General features: G+C 40.5%; 3 protein-coding genes across 3 annotated transcripts; 1 reads left to right on the forward strand and 2 right to left on the reverse strand.

Moving 5' to 3' along the window:
- Positions 1-269: 269 nt before the first annotated feature.
- Positions 270-1,805, reverse strand: LOC135606463 (transcription factor JAMYB-like). Its single transcript, XM_065097495.1, has 3 exons — positions 1,637-1,805; positions 1,308-1,437; positions 270-1,067 (listed from the first exon to the last, which is right to left on the reverse strand). Exons 1-3 carry the CDS (start codon positions 1,743-1,745, stop codon positions 521-523), a joined length of 786 nt encoding a protein of 261 aa, XP_064953567.1. The 5' UTR covers positions 1,746-1,805; the 3' UTR covers positions 270-520.
- A 2,655-nt stretch (positions 1,806-4,460) lies between these two features.
- Positions 4,461-7,114, forward strand: LOC135607323 (psbP domain-containing protein 1, chloroplastic-like). The gene is made up of 3 exons (XM_065099070.1): positions 4,461-4,661; positions 5,641-6,059; positions 6,653-7,114. The coding sequence occupies exons 1-3, from the start codon at positions 4,508-4,510 to the stop codon at positions 6,872-6,874; spliced, it is 795 nt and encodes a 264-aa protein (XP_064955142.1). The 5' UTR covers positions 4,461-4,507; the 3' UTR covers positions 6,875-7,114.
- A 1,149-nt stretch (positions 7,115-8,263) lies between these two features.
- Positions 8,264-12,514, reverse strand: LOC135607322 (probable boron transporter 2). The gene is made up of 12 exons (XM_065099068.1): positions 12,087-12,514; positions 11,838-11,920; positions 11,486-11,678; positions 11,258-11,396; positions 10,582-10,747; positions 10,297-10,463; positions 10,038-10,211; positions 9,836-9,931; positions 9,605-9,742; positions 9,204-9,523; positions 8,846-9,113; positions 8,264-8,757 (listed from the first exon to the last, which is right to left on the reverse strand). The coding sequence occupies exons 1-12, from the start codon at positions 12,188-12,190 to the stop codon at positions 8,446-8,448; spliced, it is 2,160 nt and encodes a 719-aa protein (XP_064955140.1). The 5' UTR covers positions 12,191-12,514; the 3' UTR covers positions 8,264-8,445.
- Between the last annotated feature and the right edge of the window lie 1,638 nt (positions 12,515-14,152).

The following is a 14,152-nucleotide window of genomic DNA, read 5'->3' on the forward strand; positions in this document are numbered from 1 at the left end:
TAATCTTATTTTCGTCACTTATCCTTTGTAAAAAAAAAAAAGAAAAACATAAGCGTATTTGAGAAGTTGCAAAGGCTAGTGTTTTGGATTCATATAGCAATTTCCACCAGCAAAAAATATCATGATTGTTAGATGACTCTGGTAGCTTTGTCAAATGGATTACGGAAACTAAGAAGCTCATATGTGAATTCTCGTAACATCTGCGAAAGCGAGCAACAGCCGACGCTCAGATGCCGTGCTCTTATTGTTCAAGTATCTATCTCCTCTCCTCACTTGGCTTCATCACATCAAACATATGAAACATATGACTTATCGAATCATCACTGTGGTATGCTAGCTTTTATAGCACTATACCTCACCTACTCCTTCTTCTTCGTGGATCTTTTTTGCCTGCAAATTAGACATATATGCTTTCTCCAGCTGGCAACACTACAATTGTCGGAAGAATATGATGGGATCAGTAATTATAGGGTTGTGTTACAATTGTGATCGAACAAGTACAGTTGTTTCAAAGGAGAGATCAGCAATAGGGTTGATAAGATTGAATCTGGTGTTGCATGAACCAGTCGTCTTCCATGCTCCACAAGGACTCACTGCTCAACAAGTCCCCCGACGGCCATCCACCTTGTTCATCGCAACATACGGGAAGAGATAGGGAATCCGGTACCCACCCACCCCAACCTTGCATGGTGGTGGAGTGGCAGTCGGCGAAGCACGAGAACGGAGTCGGAAGCGAGTCCTCCGACGGCGACGACTCAACTGTTTCCGGGCCGAGCGTCGCCCGCTCCGGTTGCTTGAGCGGGTGAGAAGGCAGAGGGTCAGCGGCGGCGGCGGCTGTGGCTGTGGCGACGGGGCTGCTGCAGGAGGCAGAGAAAGCGGCGCCGCCGGAAGCCGCTCGGATTCGTTCGAGGAGGCGTGGCATCCACACGTACCGGATTGCGTCTTTGAACGTCGTGCTGTTGACGTCGCAGTGGAGCTGCTTTGCGTGTTTTTGCACTCTGGTCCTCCAGTAGTTCTTTATTTCGTTATCAGTCCTTCCCGGAAGACACTGTGCTATTTTGGACCACCTGCCAGAACACAACATATGATAAGAGGATCGAGCAGATTTAGACTGCCATCAATTGGTTCTTTTTTCGTTCAAGAAAAGAAAATTCTTAGGTTTTAATTCCCCATAAGTGAAGAAGATAACAAAGAAAGAGTTCTTGGAGCCACCGGATCAGCAGTCGCACATATATAAACACTGAGACTTCAGACTTTTGTGCATGTTTAGGCTGTTAGAGTTACACGTGTTAGGTTTGCGTGCTTACCGATTTCCCCAACGAGAGTGGAGGTCGAGGATGAGAAGCTGCTCCTCCGGCGTGATGTTCCCGCGCCGGACATCTGGACGAAGATAGTTGAGCCATCGAAGCCTGCAGCTCTTTCCCGTTCGTTTCAGTCCTGCTCCGAATAAGGACCCGTAAATTTGATCAGTACGTACAGGAAAGGTGTTCTTCCTGCCGTTCTATTTGATCTTTGGTGCAGCAGAGAAAACATTCCATTGACATGAAGCAAGTATTGCTCTTTTGATGACAACTTAAGTACTCTCGAGGAAGAAGACAACAAGAAACATGCAGCGCTGTAGATCTGTTCGAGGTACCTGCGCAGCGAGCGAGGGCGTTCCATCTGCCCTCGCCATGTTGGGCGACGTATTTGATGAGCACAAGGTCTTCTTCCGTGGTCCAAGGCCCTCTTCTGATCTCCTCCATCTCCTCCTCACTTTGTGCTGCTTCTGTTGCAGAGGTAAGCAGCCTTTTATAAGCCCCTGTTCCTGTTCCTCCCCCAATTTCATGTGCCTTTGGATCCTTCTATGTGATGGGTACGTAGGAAATAGGAAGTTTGACAGGTAGAAAACTGGAAGAAAGAGATGAGTAAGAGGTGGACGGCGACGTGGATCGATGAAAAGGACGCAATGCTTTTTCTATATGCATAGTGGGAAACGAGACATGTGATGGAAATCCAAGTAGCAGCAGCGAGCTTTGAAGTCTGACTTAGCTTTTCTTGGCCGCTTCCTCTGTTTCCTCTGTTGTCTTCTCAGGCTGGTCACTGTAAACATCACATTGGGTTTTTACGTCAAATGTGGCGGAAATCTAATCCATGTTTGATCGTCATTGCTGATAAGGCCCCTTCTTACCCAAAATTTGCACAAGACAGCAGTAGTACGGCTGCCATTTTAAACACTCTTCTTGTTTACTTGTTGAGCATAGAAATAATTGAGTGACTTCATATGGTTGTCATCACGTAATGTTGAAAGAGATGGGGAGGGAATTGCGGGCATAAAATTGTGCAGCAAGGGACACAGAGTCAAGCATAGATAGCTAAAAGTGACAGAGAGAACATAAAGAAGAGATAAGGTCGACCAATCTAAGATAAGGAGTAGCATGGAAAGATGGCTTAGGAAGGGGTAAGCCAATCGAAACCTTTGGTTTATGATTGGGTACTGTTAGACAATGTTTGATCGTGATAAATGTTGATTGCATTTATCAAGACAGGCATTGCATACAGAGTTTATGAAGCCGCACAACTCATTCCCCAAGCAAAAGTATCAGAGATGAAAGAGGCCACCATATTTCATCAAGCCTGGCGGAAACCTAAGATAAAAAAGAAGAAGAAAGAAGGAATTATAATTTAATATTGACTTTGACACCCAAGTTGTTTATGGAAAGCTTCCTTATTAGAATTTACTCAATCATGAAAGGTTCTAATCTTGATTCAATCCTGGTCAATAACACGAGCTTGATGGCTCCAAGTCAAGACCTCAAAGAACTCCTCTTTTTCCTCTTTGATGAAACTATAGCTTTGGTGGAGAAAGTCCAAAAGTGGGGTTAGAGAGGAGAATACCTTCAAACCATGATTCCTAATGACAAGATAAAGGTTATCTAGTCCAAGCTTTCTAGAAAAAGCATCTCTTGGTGGGTGTAAAGGCAAACACAGCTTCTCTTACAGCAAGTAAAAATTTCTTCCTTAAATGAAACAGTAAATGATCTATGCAAAGTGGTATGCTCAAACAACATGAAAGTGCATGAGATTGGACTTCTGATGCCATAGCAGGAGACAGCAGCAAAATTCCGTCAAAAGAGAGGCCGGGGTTTCCGGATCCTACCACTGATCCATAAGCCTCCTTTTCATGCTAACTTACGTCACATGTTCAAGTGGATGATATGCTTCATTGACCTAAGCATTATTTCAGTCCCTCTTTCCAATCCGCCGTCTGCTCTTCCTTCTTTCCTCTCCAATCTTTTGACCTGCGAAGCTACCAAAGCTGTGCTTACAAGTAGTAGCACGCACGAAGAAGAAGAAGAAGAGAGGAGTCCTCAAACAAGGCAGCAGTCATTGTACGCTCTAACGAGAACTTGTGGTTGCGGAGGTGACGGAGGAAGGTGGGAGGAAGACCACAAGTCGTAGGTAAGTGGACAGATCAAGCAGCACGTCTTGGAAAAATGCGGCAAGAAGAGTACTCTCCTGGTGTCCTCTTGCGGCCTGGGAAGTCGCAGAGTCGTGTGTAGGCACCGCCGCGGCAAAGGTAGGTGGCTCAGCCAGCACACTTGTATTCATACAGATTAACATACACCCATGCATGGTTTCGTCAACGCTGGCCATGGTGGAGGAAGACAAGTCGATGACAGGGACGTAGACGGACCAGTCGGAGAGGGTGGATGGAGAAATGGAGATGGAAAGCTGAGGAAAGGCTTCGAGTCTTTTGCGTGTCAACAGCAGTGGCAACCATCACGCGTGATGTAGACTTACTCCCCGAGCTTGATGTTTGGCCTTCAGAGTGTGTGTTAGTGGCCGTAATCTAAACCTACCCGGCAATAATATCTGCATGTGTCCTCGTGTTAGACAGTGATAATTGATATGTTAATAGCATTAAGAGGCTATTTTGATATATTATTTATTATGTACTCTTGTATATATAACACAAAAACACAACTATTAAATTATACATTAAAATGGTTTTAATATAAGGATAATTTTTAATATGACTATGACTATGGAGTGATTCAAAAGTTCCTTTTCTTTTGTGTGTTATTGAGATTCTAGAAGGAAAAATATTTTCATCAATGATTGTTATAAACAGGACAAATAAAGTTTTTTTTTTTATTTTTCAGGTGCTTTAAAGTCAACCTAATGAAGTTAGACCAGTAGGTCCCTTAGCATTGCTAAATATGCAATTATGCCCTTTAAAATGTGTAAATATCTGTTATTTATATCATGCATATTAATCTAAAAATTATAACATGTATAAAACCAATTAGTTCAATATTCGTGATATTATAAGTTGTGTAAATTTACATTCCTCCCAATTGGAACAGCCCAACCCAATGGCACTCAATTGGACTGTAGCCCACTGATTACGGCCCAAAGTAGAAGTGGGCTCGACAGCCCAAATTTTGTTGTTGAGTTGGCGTCGAGCTCACTCCAATCGACAATACGAAGCCTATCCTCTCTCTCTCTCTCTGCGCGCATCCCGATGGCCGCATCCATCGCCGTGATGGGTTCGATCTCTGCCCCTCGGCTTTCTTCCCGAACCCGGCGGTCGGCCGTGCCTCCTGTCTCGGCGTCGACGAGCACGAGGAACGAGAACGGCAGCAGCCCCTCCTGCCGCCACCACTCCATCGCCGCACGTAACCCCGCCCTCTCGATTGTTTTGTAGTTTCCCGTTGTTGCCTTGCCAATGCGGATGAAAACCTTAATTGCATCAGGACTGCAACCGCAGTGTAATTTAGGGTTCAAAGTCCGAAATTTTCTATCTGTTTGCTCGGCTCAATAGATACTTATTTGATATGAATTCTCTCAAAAAGATTTTTTGAATTTGTTGGAATTATAACTAGTTGGAGTTTTTAGATTCAGTAGCTGGTATTATTATGTATGTGGAATCATTTGGAGAAATGTGCTCTCGGGGAGCCAGTGGAACGAATAGGGAGATAAAGGTCTTGTCTTTAGGCTGAACATTTATGTTCAATTTTAATGTAGAAAGAATGGGTAATTTTGATGTTGAAAAGAGCCTTTGTTTTAAATTTGCATGCAAATATAGGGGGTTGCGGGTATTCGGGGTAGAAGAATGCATACTGAATGGGGAACATTGTATTTCTTGTTTGCTTCAATGGGGAACAAGATCCATATAACAGGTCATAAATAGTTGGAGCATTATAACTTCTTGAAGTTGAGGTTTTCTATTGATAGGGTCTCCTTCTAGTCCTTTTCTTCTTCTTGGGGCATAGGGCTTCATTTGAAGAGGAGTTGTCCATGACTTGGACCCATAATATGATGAGTATTCTTATGCATACAGGATGAATATTTGCTTGGTAGACTTATGGACCAAAAAGTAAGTGGATTGCTTCCATTGATGACACAGTGGGCTGCATACTGCCAGATCTTTTTCTGATTAAATGATAACATTTACCTTGGTACCAGTTGCACTAGCATTCTAGGTTAGTTTTATTGAATTAGTAACTGTTGTTAGATGCTAAATTGCAGTTTAGTGTAACATGATTCATTGGATTGAGGATATGATATGCTTTTACTTATGCTATGATCTGCACCTTCCTGCAAACATTTTATTTTTTCTGCATATCTTATTCTTGTCAACTAAAATGTGCACAGTTACCAGGAGAGATGTCATGGCTTCTGTGTTGTCGAGTTTTGTATTCTCACAATTGGGATCATGTGAAGATACCTTAGCTGAGCCATCAGTTGGATTCAGAGAGTATATAGATACATTTGATGGCTATACATTTCTCTATCCACAAAATTGGATCCAAGTTAGAGGATCTGGAGCAGACATATTTTTCAGGGACCCTTTTGTTCTTGATGAGAATTTATCTGTGGAGTTGTCTTCTCCTTCATCCTCAAGATATAAAAGTGTCGAAGATTTGGGGACACCACAAGAGGCTGCCAATAAGGTTCTCAAGCAGTATTTAACCGAATTCATGTCTACCAGACTAGGAGTTCGGCGTGAATCAAACATTCTATCAGCATCATCAAGGATTGCTGATGATGGTAGGCTCTACTATCAAGTTGAGGTAAGTTTTCCACCCCTTGCATGAAACCTTCTGTTGGGTTCATGGCAAATGGAAAGGGTTAAAATCAATTAATAAGCTTTATCTGCAAGGTTCTGGTCCACTAGATTGTAGATTAAAGAAGCTTTAAACTTTTAGGTGATGGGATTCCGATTTTATATTAAAACTAGGATAAACATCCCATAGAATTTCTTGCCTAGTCTTCTTTTAATTTCAGTGCTTTTGTATTTTTAGAATAGCATGATGTCACCATTTCCTATGGTCACTTGTGTACTTGAAGAGTTTTAAGTCCTAGATATTCGATAATTCAATGCCAAGTAGCTCTGTGCCACCTACATATATGCTTGGTATTGATCATTATTGGATTGCATCATCATCTTTTGTAGGTTAAGGATGAAATTGCTAACTAGACATGAACCCAAACTTGAATAGGATCATGTGTTTCTGCTTGCACTACATAGTGTGTTAACACAGTTGCATGTAGATTTACATCCCAGTGAAATTATGCTCCATTTGGTTACGCTACTAAATACTCAATCTTCATACACTGTCAAGCGAAGTTTTTCTCTCCATATCTTACCTTCTTTCTATTGCAGGTAAACATTAAATCATATGCAAGCAACAATGAGTTGGCTGTTATGCCACAGGACAGGATACAACGACTTGAATGGGACAGGCGTTACTTATCAGTTCTTGGTGTTGAGAATAACCAGCTGTATGAGTTGAGGTTGCAGACCCCTGAAAATGTGTTTCTTGAGGAAGAAAAGGATCTACGAGACGTCATGGACTCCTTCAGAGTGGTCAAGGCAGTGAACTAAGCAACATTGCCTGCAACAGTGTATGGGAGTTGCTGAGGCTTTTTTTCCATCTGGTCCACTGTAATATTTATTCGTTCTCAAGCCCAACCAAAGAATTGAAATCTGTTCTCCTTGCGTACATTGTTCAGAGATCCAAATTTTGAACGATTGCAAATAGGAGAATGGGGTTCTTGAAAGAAAGCTGTGTGGTTTCTTTGTCACAGAGACAATTTTAAAAGAATAAATATTTGTGGTGAACAACTCGAGAGGGTTTTCTTTTTCTTCGTCATCTGAAATGAAACCACAACCATTACTTTTCAGCACTCCTTATCATATGTTGTCTTGCTTAGCTTTCACAAACTTTGGTTACTGGTGCAGGATGGATTTATAGACATCCTTGCATTGGTGGCAGCAGCATTTGCTGTCAGTTTCTAACTTTCAGATGCTCATGAACTCTTTGCCGATGGAGCTCAATCTGGGAGTGTCTGTCAGTAGCTGAGATCATATCAGAATGGAAGAATTAGTCCCAGATTTCTTAAAATTAGTAGTATCATGTGATCTATTAGACTTGTAATTCTTTGAAGCATGGCTTTGTGCACTATGATCATCTATATGGCAGCAAGAGAATGTGCAGAATCCAATCTACTTTGGCTTTTTGAAAAGATGCTCAACCTCTTTAGGTTGGATGTTGCTCTTTCCATTCTCTTTTCTTTATTTTTAGATGTTGACTTCAGGCTTTTAGTATTCCTTTATGTGACATTTAACAGTCCTAAAAACTTTTGAGATGCAATCTTTCTCTCAACAAGATGATGCTACTCTACGACTCATTAATTATATCTTTCTCTCAACTTGGATCTCCTTCTGTTTCAGAAGAGAAAAAACTCAAAAAAGCTCTGCATGTGAACAAAACAAAAGTAGCGAGCACTTCCCTTGAAACATGCACCCCTTTTGACTGCTTTCTCACAACCAAACATGTGAAATCGGCAAGAGAATCTTGAATGAGTGTAAAAGACACCAGCTCTTTATAATGAAATAATAATAATAATAAATCAACACTTCATGTTGCAGCTACTCCAATCCTCTCATGGACACATCAAATTACCTGGTTGTCGTCTCCCCTTCGTATGGTTGATACCATAATAGACACCTTGGAGCGATCGTCAATGTTGCATTCATGTGGTTGATTACAGGCAGTGATTAAATCACAGGCAGAATCCGAGTTCAAATACTGCTGATCATATCAGAATTTAGCATTTACACTATAAGCATGGGCTTTCTGCATGTCTGCACCTCAAATAAGGAACTGAACACCATAAATATACAGGTTCAAGTTTCCCGGCCAATGTAGATTTCAATAATATCATACTCAAATGTCAAGAAATACAAACAAACCAAGCGAAAAAAAAGACAAAGAAAAAATGGATGGATGGTAATAGGCTTTCATCTTAAGTAGACATGTAGGAGGATCTTAAAAGTTCTGAGGCTACAACAACTGCCACAAAGAAATGAACATAAAATAGAAACAGATTTTATCTTTGGCACGGTTATTATCTATCTGAACATGTTAGGAAACTGATATAACCTGCCCAGAACTACTTTGATGGGGAATCCCGAGCACCTTCTCTGAGTTTGGATGGTCCAACCTCTACAGTTCTCGGACTGATTGGCCCTCGTCCCCCAAGCCGAGGACTATGATCCTGCCTCAGTTCATTCAATCTAGGACTGTAGGCTTTGTCTGACAACCAGGGACTGGTTTTACCCCTTATGTCGTTTGTTGGGGTTCCGCTTGAACTAGTTAGTTTGGGGCTATTCATATGTTTAATCTCACCTCGGCTTCTGGTGACTATGTCATCCAGGACCTCCCCACTCTCTGCAAAGGAGCATCCCTTGGCAATGTCGATCTCCTGCTCAAAGAAAAAGTGGCATGGTCAAGTACAGAAATCTACAACCAAAAACATATATCAGTATCAAAATATGAGTCGATGAACATACCGCTGCCAGGTTATATGCTAAGGGTGGTGATTCTTCATACTCTGCTGCATCTAGATCAGTAAGGTGTGCTCCTTTGAAGAGCTTTGGGAGAAAGTATTGTCTTACAGGTACTAAAAGCATGATCATTAGTGGAAAAAGGACACCAGCTATAGGAATCCATGTTATTCCAAAGCAGACAAGCAAGTAAATTGTCTGGAAGAGAGTAAAGAAAGTGATTGTCTTGAAAGGCACGGTCTCGACGAAGGTTGCATGTTGCTCTTCAAGCACTCTGTTAGACAGAAATTTGTTACGAATATATAAAACAGCAATAGGCATATCATTAGATGAGATTAAATAACAGTGCTAACAAGAGACTCACTTGAATCTTCTACTTGGTGCAGTGAAAAGCAGGAGAATCCTTTCCCAGAACTGGTTTCCTGGTAAGCTTTCTATGGCCATGAAAGCAAAATATCCCCATAGAACAGATGTTGGGATTTTCCGGAGGAATGGCAATGCTCCAACGCACCCTCCAACCATCATAGCCTGAAGCAAATTGCTTAGACGCTGCTCTTTAACCTCAACTGGTAGAAGATCGTCAATTTCCTTTTCGATATCAAATACCGTCTCATCAACTGGTGCATCAAAATTTCCCATACTTGAAGCAAGTTGGACAGTCGAGTCTTTTAGCTCCATCAATCCCTGCATGATCAATTAATTAAAATCAATAGGTCAATCCAGGTCTGGTCACTCTTAATAGCAACAAAGTGTGGCTTCTCATACTCGAGCAGATGACTCTTGGTAAATTAAAGGGGTCTGCATTTGCCGATAAGCATCTTGCATGTTACCATACAGTTGGCTCAAGCTTGAATTTTGGCTCATACTTTGGCGTGCAGTGGCTACCAGTCGACTTCGAAGAAGCTGAGGAGAACTAAATTATAAGAAAGTTGGCAATGAATAGATAAAATTACAATTTAAAAACTCCTAAGAAGTTGCAGAAATTCTGCAGCTTACTTGATGTTTGAGAGTGGCCAGACTCTTTGTGTGCATTGGCGACTGTGGGATGACTCCATTAGATGGAGGAATTCCAATAAGTCCACATAATAAAGTCTGCCGTCCAAAAGCAAAAATAATTTTTTAAGCAAGAAGCTGAGATCTATGGTGTTTCTTTACATGGAAAATAGAAGCAACATAGAAAGTGGTGGAGACAATATACCAAGAAGCCCAATAGCAGTAGATCATAATGAAATGATGCTGGCTTTCTTAAATTAAACTCCTTCTGTTGAGCAAGTTGAGATGCTACACTGTGATCAAAATAATATAGGACTGCTATCATCGTAGCTGGTATGAAAGCTCCAAGAATGTAGAGAAAGGGCACATTGAGCATCTCCTGCAAGTATAAATATGCAGGAAATGATAAATAATGACAGTAAACACTTGATTCATGTTTGTCTACAAGCGATAAACATATATACCTTGATCACTGTCCAATTCTCGTATGCTCCAGGTGACCAAGGGTTTGGGCTAAAAAGGCGTCTAGGGATTCCTTTTGGAACACTACTAGTAGGAATATAAGATACTCCTGTCCAGACAAGGACCATGAGGGGCACCCCATAATCTGCAATAAGGCCTCTTAACCAACCTGCAAGTTCAAAATGTCTTAGGAAATGAGGCCAACTCCAGCCGCTCAAGAGGCAAGATCCTTGCACATACAAGAAGAAAACAAGCTATATAATATTTAGTCCAATTGTCATGCATACCAGTTCCATAGCGCCACGATCGTGCCTTCCTACTTCTTAGTGCGGTGAATAGAAGGCCAAATGACAGAACCAGAGCAAACATTCCATTAGCAAATCTCCAAGATGGAATGAATTCTAGCGCCTTTGGGTTCTCTCTTTCGGGTATGCGGAACTCATCAACAAGCCCCTAGAGCAAAAGTACATTAAATTCTTATTGTACGGGAACATTCTTGGCATAAAAAGTACTCATACAATGTTTTCTAATGGTAATAATTTCATCTTAAAGTCATCAAACACCAGAAAAAATGCAGAGCCAATACTTTCATAAAATATTTTAAATTGCATAGCTGATGTTATTGATGGATGTTTCATGCCGAAACCTTTTCTACTTATTGAGGGAGGGAATGAGGGAGGGATGTCAAAACAGCTTTCACTTACAGAATTTGTTTTTTAATCTCAATATTATCTTTCTTGTTCACAGAGGGTCTTTGTATAACGATATGGTTTATTTCTTTGCCTCATCTTAAATAACGAAAATCAAGTATTGCTTATCATTATTGTTTAAATAAGGAAAGATAAAAAGTTGGTGAAACTAGGACCACTAAATAGTATATTTAGTATCTAGTCTGCAGATTACACTACCTAGCATGTCCAGTACTAGGTCTACTTCAATAGTACAAGATCTTTGAATTCTTACCTTAATAGCCTGTTGCATAAAGAGCATGGCTATCAGCAAACCGAAAAGCTCTCCAGCTAAACGAGTAAATCGATTGATGATAGAACATGCACCTAAGATTGCCAGTAAAAATAGCAAGAAGGAAGTCCAGACACACACCCTGTAATGTTAAACAAGAACACTGATGCCTGATCATAGAATTTAAACAACCTATGCATTCATTTAATCTTGAGAACAAAAATTTCTTACCATCCACTCCATGCCAGAAACAAGTTTCGACCCAAATCTGCCCTATCCTTGGCAAAGTTAAACATGAACGTGTACATAAGTACTGTGGGTTCTGCAACTCCAAGAATCAGCAAAGGTTGACCTCCGATGATTGAGTGTACAATTCCACACAGTGCAGTTGATGCTAAAGTCTGCACTGCTGTCAGAACACCATCTGCCAGAACCAAGATGCAGTATTGGTTTTTAAAAGCCGGTGACTATGAGATCTATATATGATCATATAATTTTTTTGATGTTTCACCTGTAACAACTTCAGAAAGAAAGGAAAAAAAAAAAAAGGAACAAAGAACAGTTGAAGAATTTAGTCTCTTACCAGTACTTCTTTCCAATTGCTCTCCAAATGAAATAACAGGGATTGCAGATGCGAAGAATATATAAGTAGTTGGAGCCAGAATCCTGAAATTCATGAACATGGACATATAACGTTGAAATCAGTGATGAATGCAATCTAAAGCCTAAAGCTTCACCAAATACATTGAAAACAGGATTTTAACCATGAATCATTTATGAGCAGATTATACAAGGAATGAAACAACATAATCTTGCATAATACAGTCATCACCTGATGCCTGCCCGGAAACCACCAGTCCAGTCTTGCTTGTAACACTTCAATCTTCCTTGAAGGTCATTCTTGATCCCACGAAAAGGCACAAAAGTTTCCTCCATGCTTATTTTGACTCGGATGAAAGAATGATCTTTCTTAAGTGATTTTCGAACAAAGAGGAAAGGAAACAGGTACCGAAGCCTCCCACCAGGTGGCAGATGTGAACCAACAAAAATATAAGAGGGCAAAATTTACATGGTTTCAGCAGCAAACGATCAACACAGAGTCCTTTTTCTCTCCTGACACAGGATCTACATAATAATACTAAGGTGGTTCAAAGATCTGATGCGAAAATTCCAGGGTCTGATGTGAAAAATGTCTCGGGAAGCTTGGCCAAGAGAGATTTACATCATACAGGTGCTTCCAGAGTCGGGAAAACAGATCGGCTTCATAAGGAAGGAGCAAAGAACTCAAAGTCTCAACTGAAGAATGAACAATGCCTCTTCTTATAGTGAAAGAACAACATGAACCAAACTCACAAATCTGAGAGGGTGGGTTTCAGATTCCAAACCATGACACACTGAATCAGTTGCAGAAGCAAACGACCTCAGTTAACAACGCCCAGCAGCGGCAATACTAAGGGCACAGAGAGGAGGCCACCCTTTCGGATTGCAGTAGGCGACTACCGTCCAAATATGCAGCAGAGGGATACTGAGAATGCCTGAGAGGAGTTCAAATAAATAAGGGAGGAGATGGCTAAGAAGTGAAATGAGCAAATAGTAGTGAGCAATGTGGTCAATGGAAGCAGAGTGTGAACATCACTATCAATGCCTAAAAGCTTCTTCCAATATTATAACCTCAAAATGAGCTCAAATGCTGGCGAGAAGACTGCTTACAGAGAAAACTAGGGATGGTAATGTGCAAAAAAGGCCAGGAGTACATACCGGAGAGAATGGAGGTGTGGGAGGGGAGGAGGTGGTGGATCCCTCCTCCTCCTCCTCCTCCTGGATGCTTCTTTTGAGAGAGAGAGAGACAGAGAGAGAGAGAGAGAGAGAGGGAATTGTCAGAATTTCTACAATATTTTTCTTTTCTTTTTGGTGCTTTCCAAAGGCATTGCCAGTCCATTACAAGCTGGCTAGTGGAAGAAGCCAGGAAGCATGTCTTGCATTTATTTTTCTAAGCTACTGCCTTTAATAAACATAATGTCCAGTGCTAGTAGGTTGGGTTGCCAAACCCCAAGCATTATGCTTGGAATCATGCATATAAAAATGTTCTAATCTCTAAAATTATATATACATATATATATACACATAATATATATATATATATATATATATATATATATATATATATATATATGATTCATGGGATGAGTATATGATTCATGATTTATATGTCCACCACCCATCTTCTGTAATGTTTCCTAATTCCTAGTATATGATTCATGGGATGAGTAGGATAAGCAAATACCATCTCGGAAATTGTCGGCCTCACACATTTGAAAATGATAAGGGTGTATGGATCCCATCACATCATGTCTACTGAGATCAAATCATCATCGATAATTTTAAAAAATAAGTAACGAGGATGTTTTTGAAATAATCTCTTTTTTTATTTTTTTTTTCTCGATAATATCCCTCCTTTCCAGTTTTTCTATATGTTGTTTTTTTTTTTTTTCTAATATCACTCGATATGATCAATGTCTATTTCTCCCTCTTTGTTATCATGATGATGCTCTTGCCCTTCATCGTCTCCTCCTCAATGTTGGTTTTATTGATTACCTTGAAGTATTCCTACTTTGGTAAAGTCTTATTGCTTTCGTCCTATTGCCTCCACTTTATTGTTTCAACCCAAGTGTTTTTCCTCTCTCTCACCTTTAATGTTTTGATTTTTTCATCATCCACTGTCTCATCTCCTCCTCTATCATTCATGCCCTTAATCATCCATCAAACTATGCTCGCATCTACCTCATGAAAACAAGACTATTTCGATGTGGTTGGCAAAACCTAACCAGAAAAGGAGGTGACGTGACCAAGAGTATCATTATCATGACGAATGAAAAAAAAAAAAAAAAGATATTAATA

This window comes from Musa acuminata, chromosome BXJ2-3 (assembly GCF_036884655.1).
Source record: "Musa acuminata AAA Group cultivar baxijiao chromosome BXJ2-3, Cavendish_Baxijiao_AAA, whole genome shotgun sequence".
Taxonomy (NCBI): domain Eukaryota; kingdom Viridiplantae; phylum Streptophyta; class Magnoliopsida; order Zingiberales; family Musaceae; genus Musa; species Musa acuminata.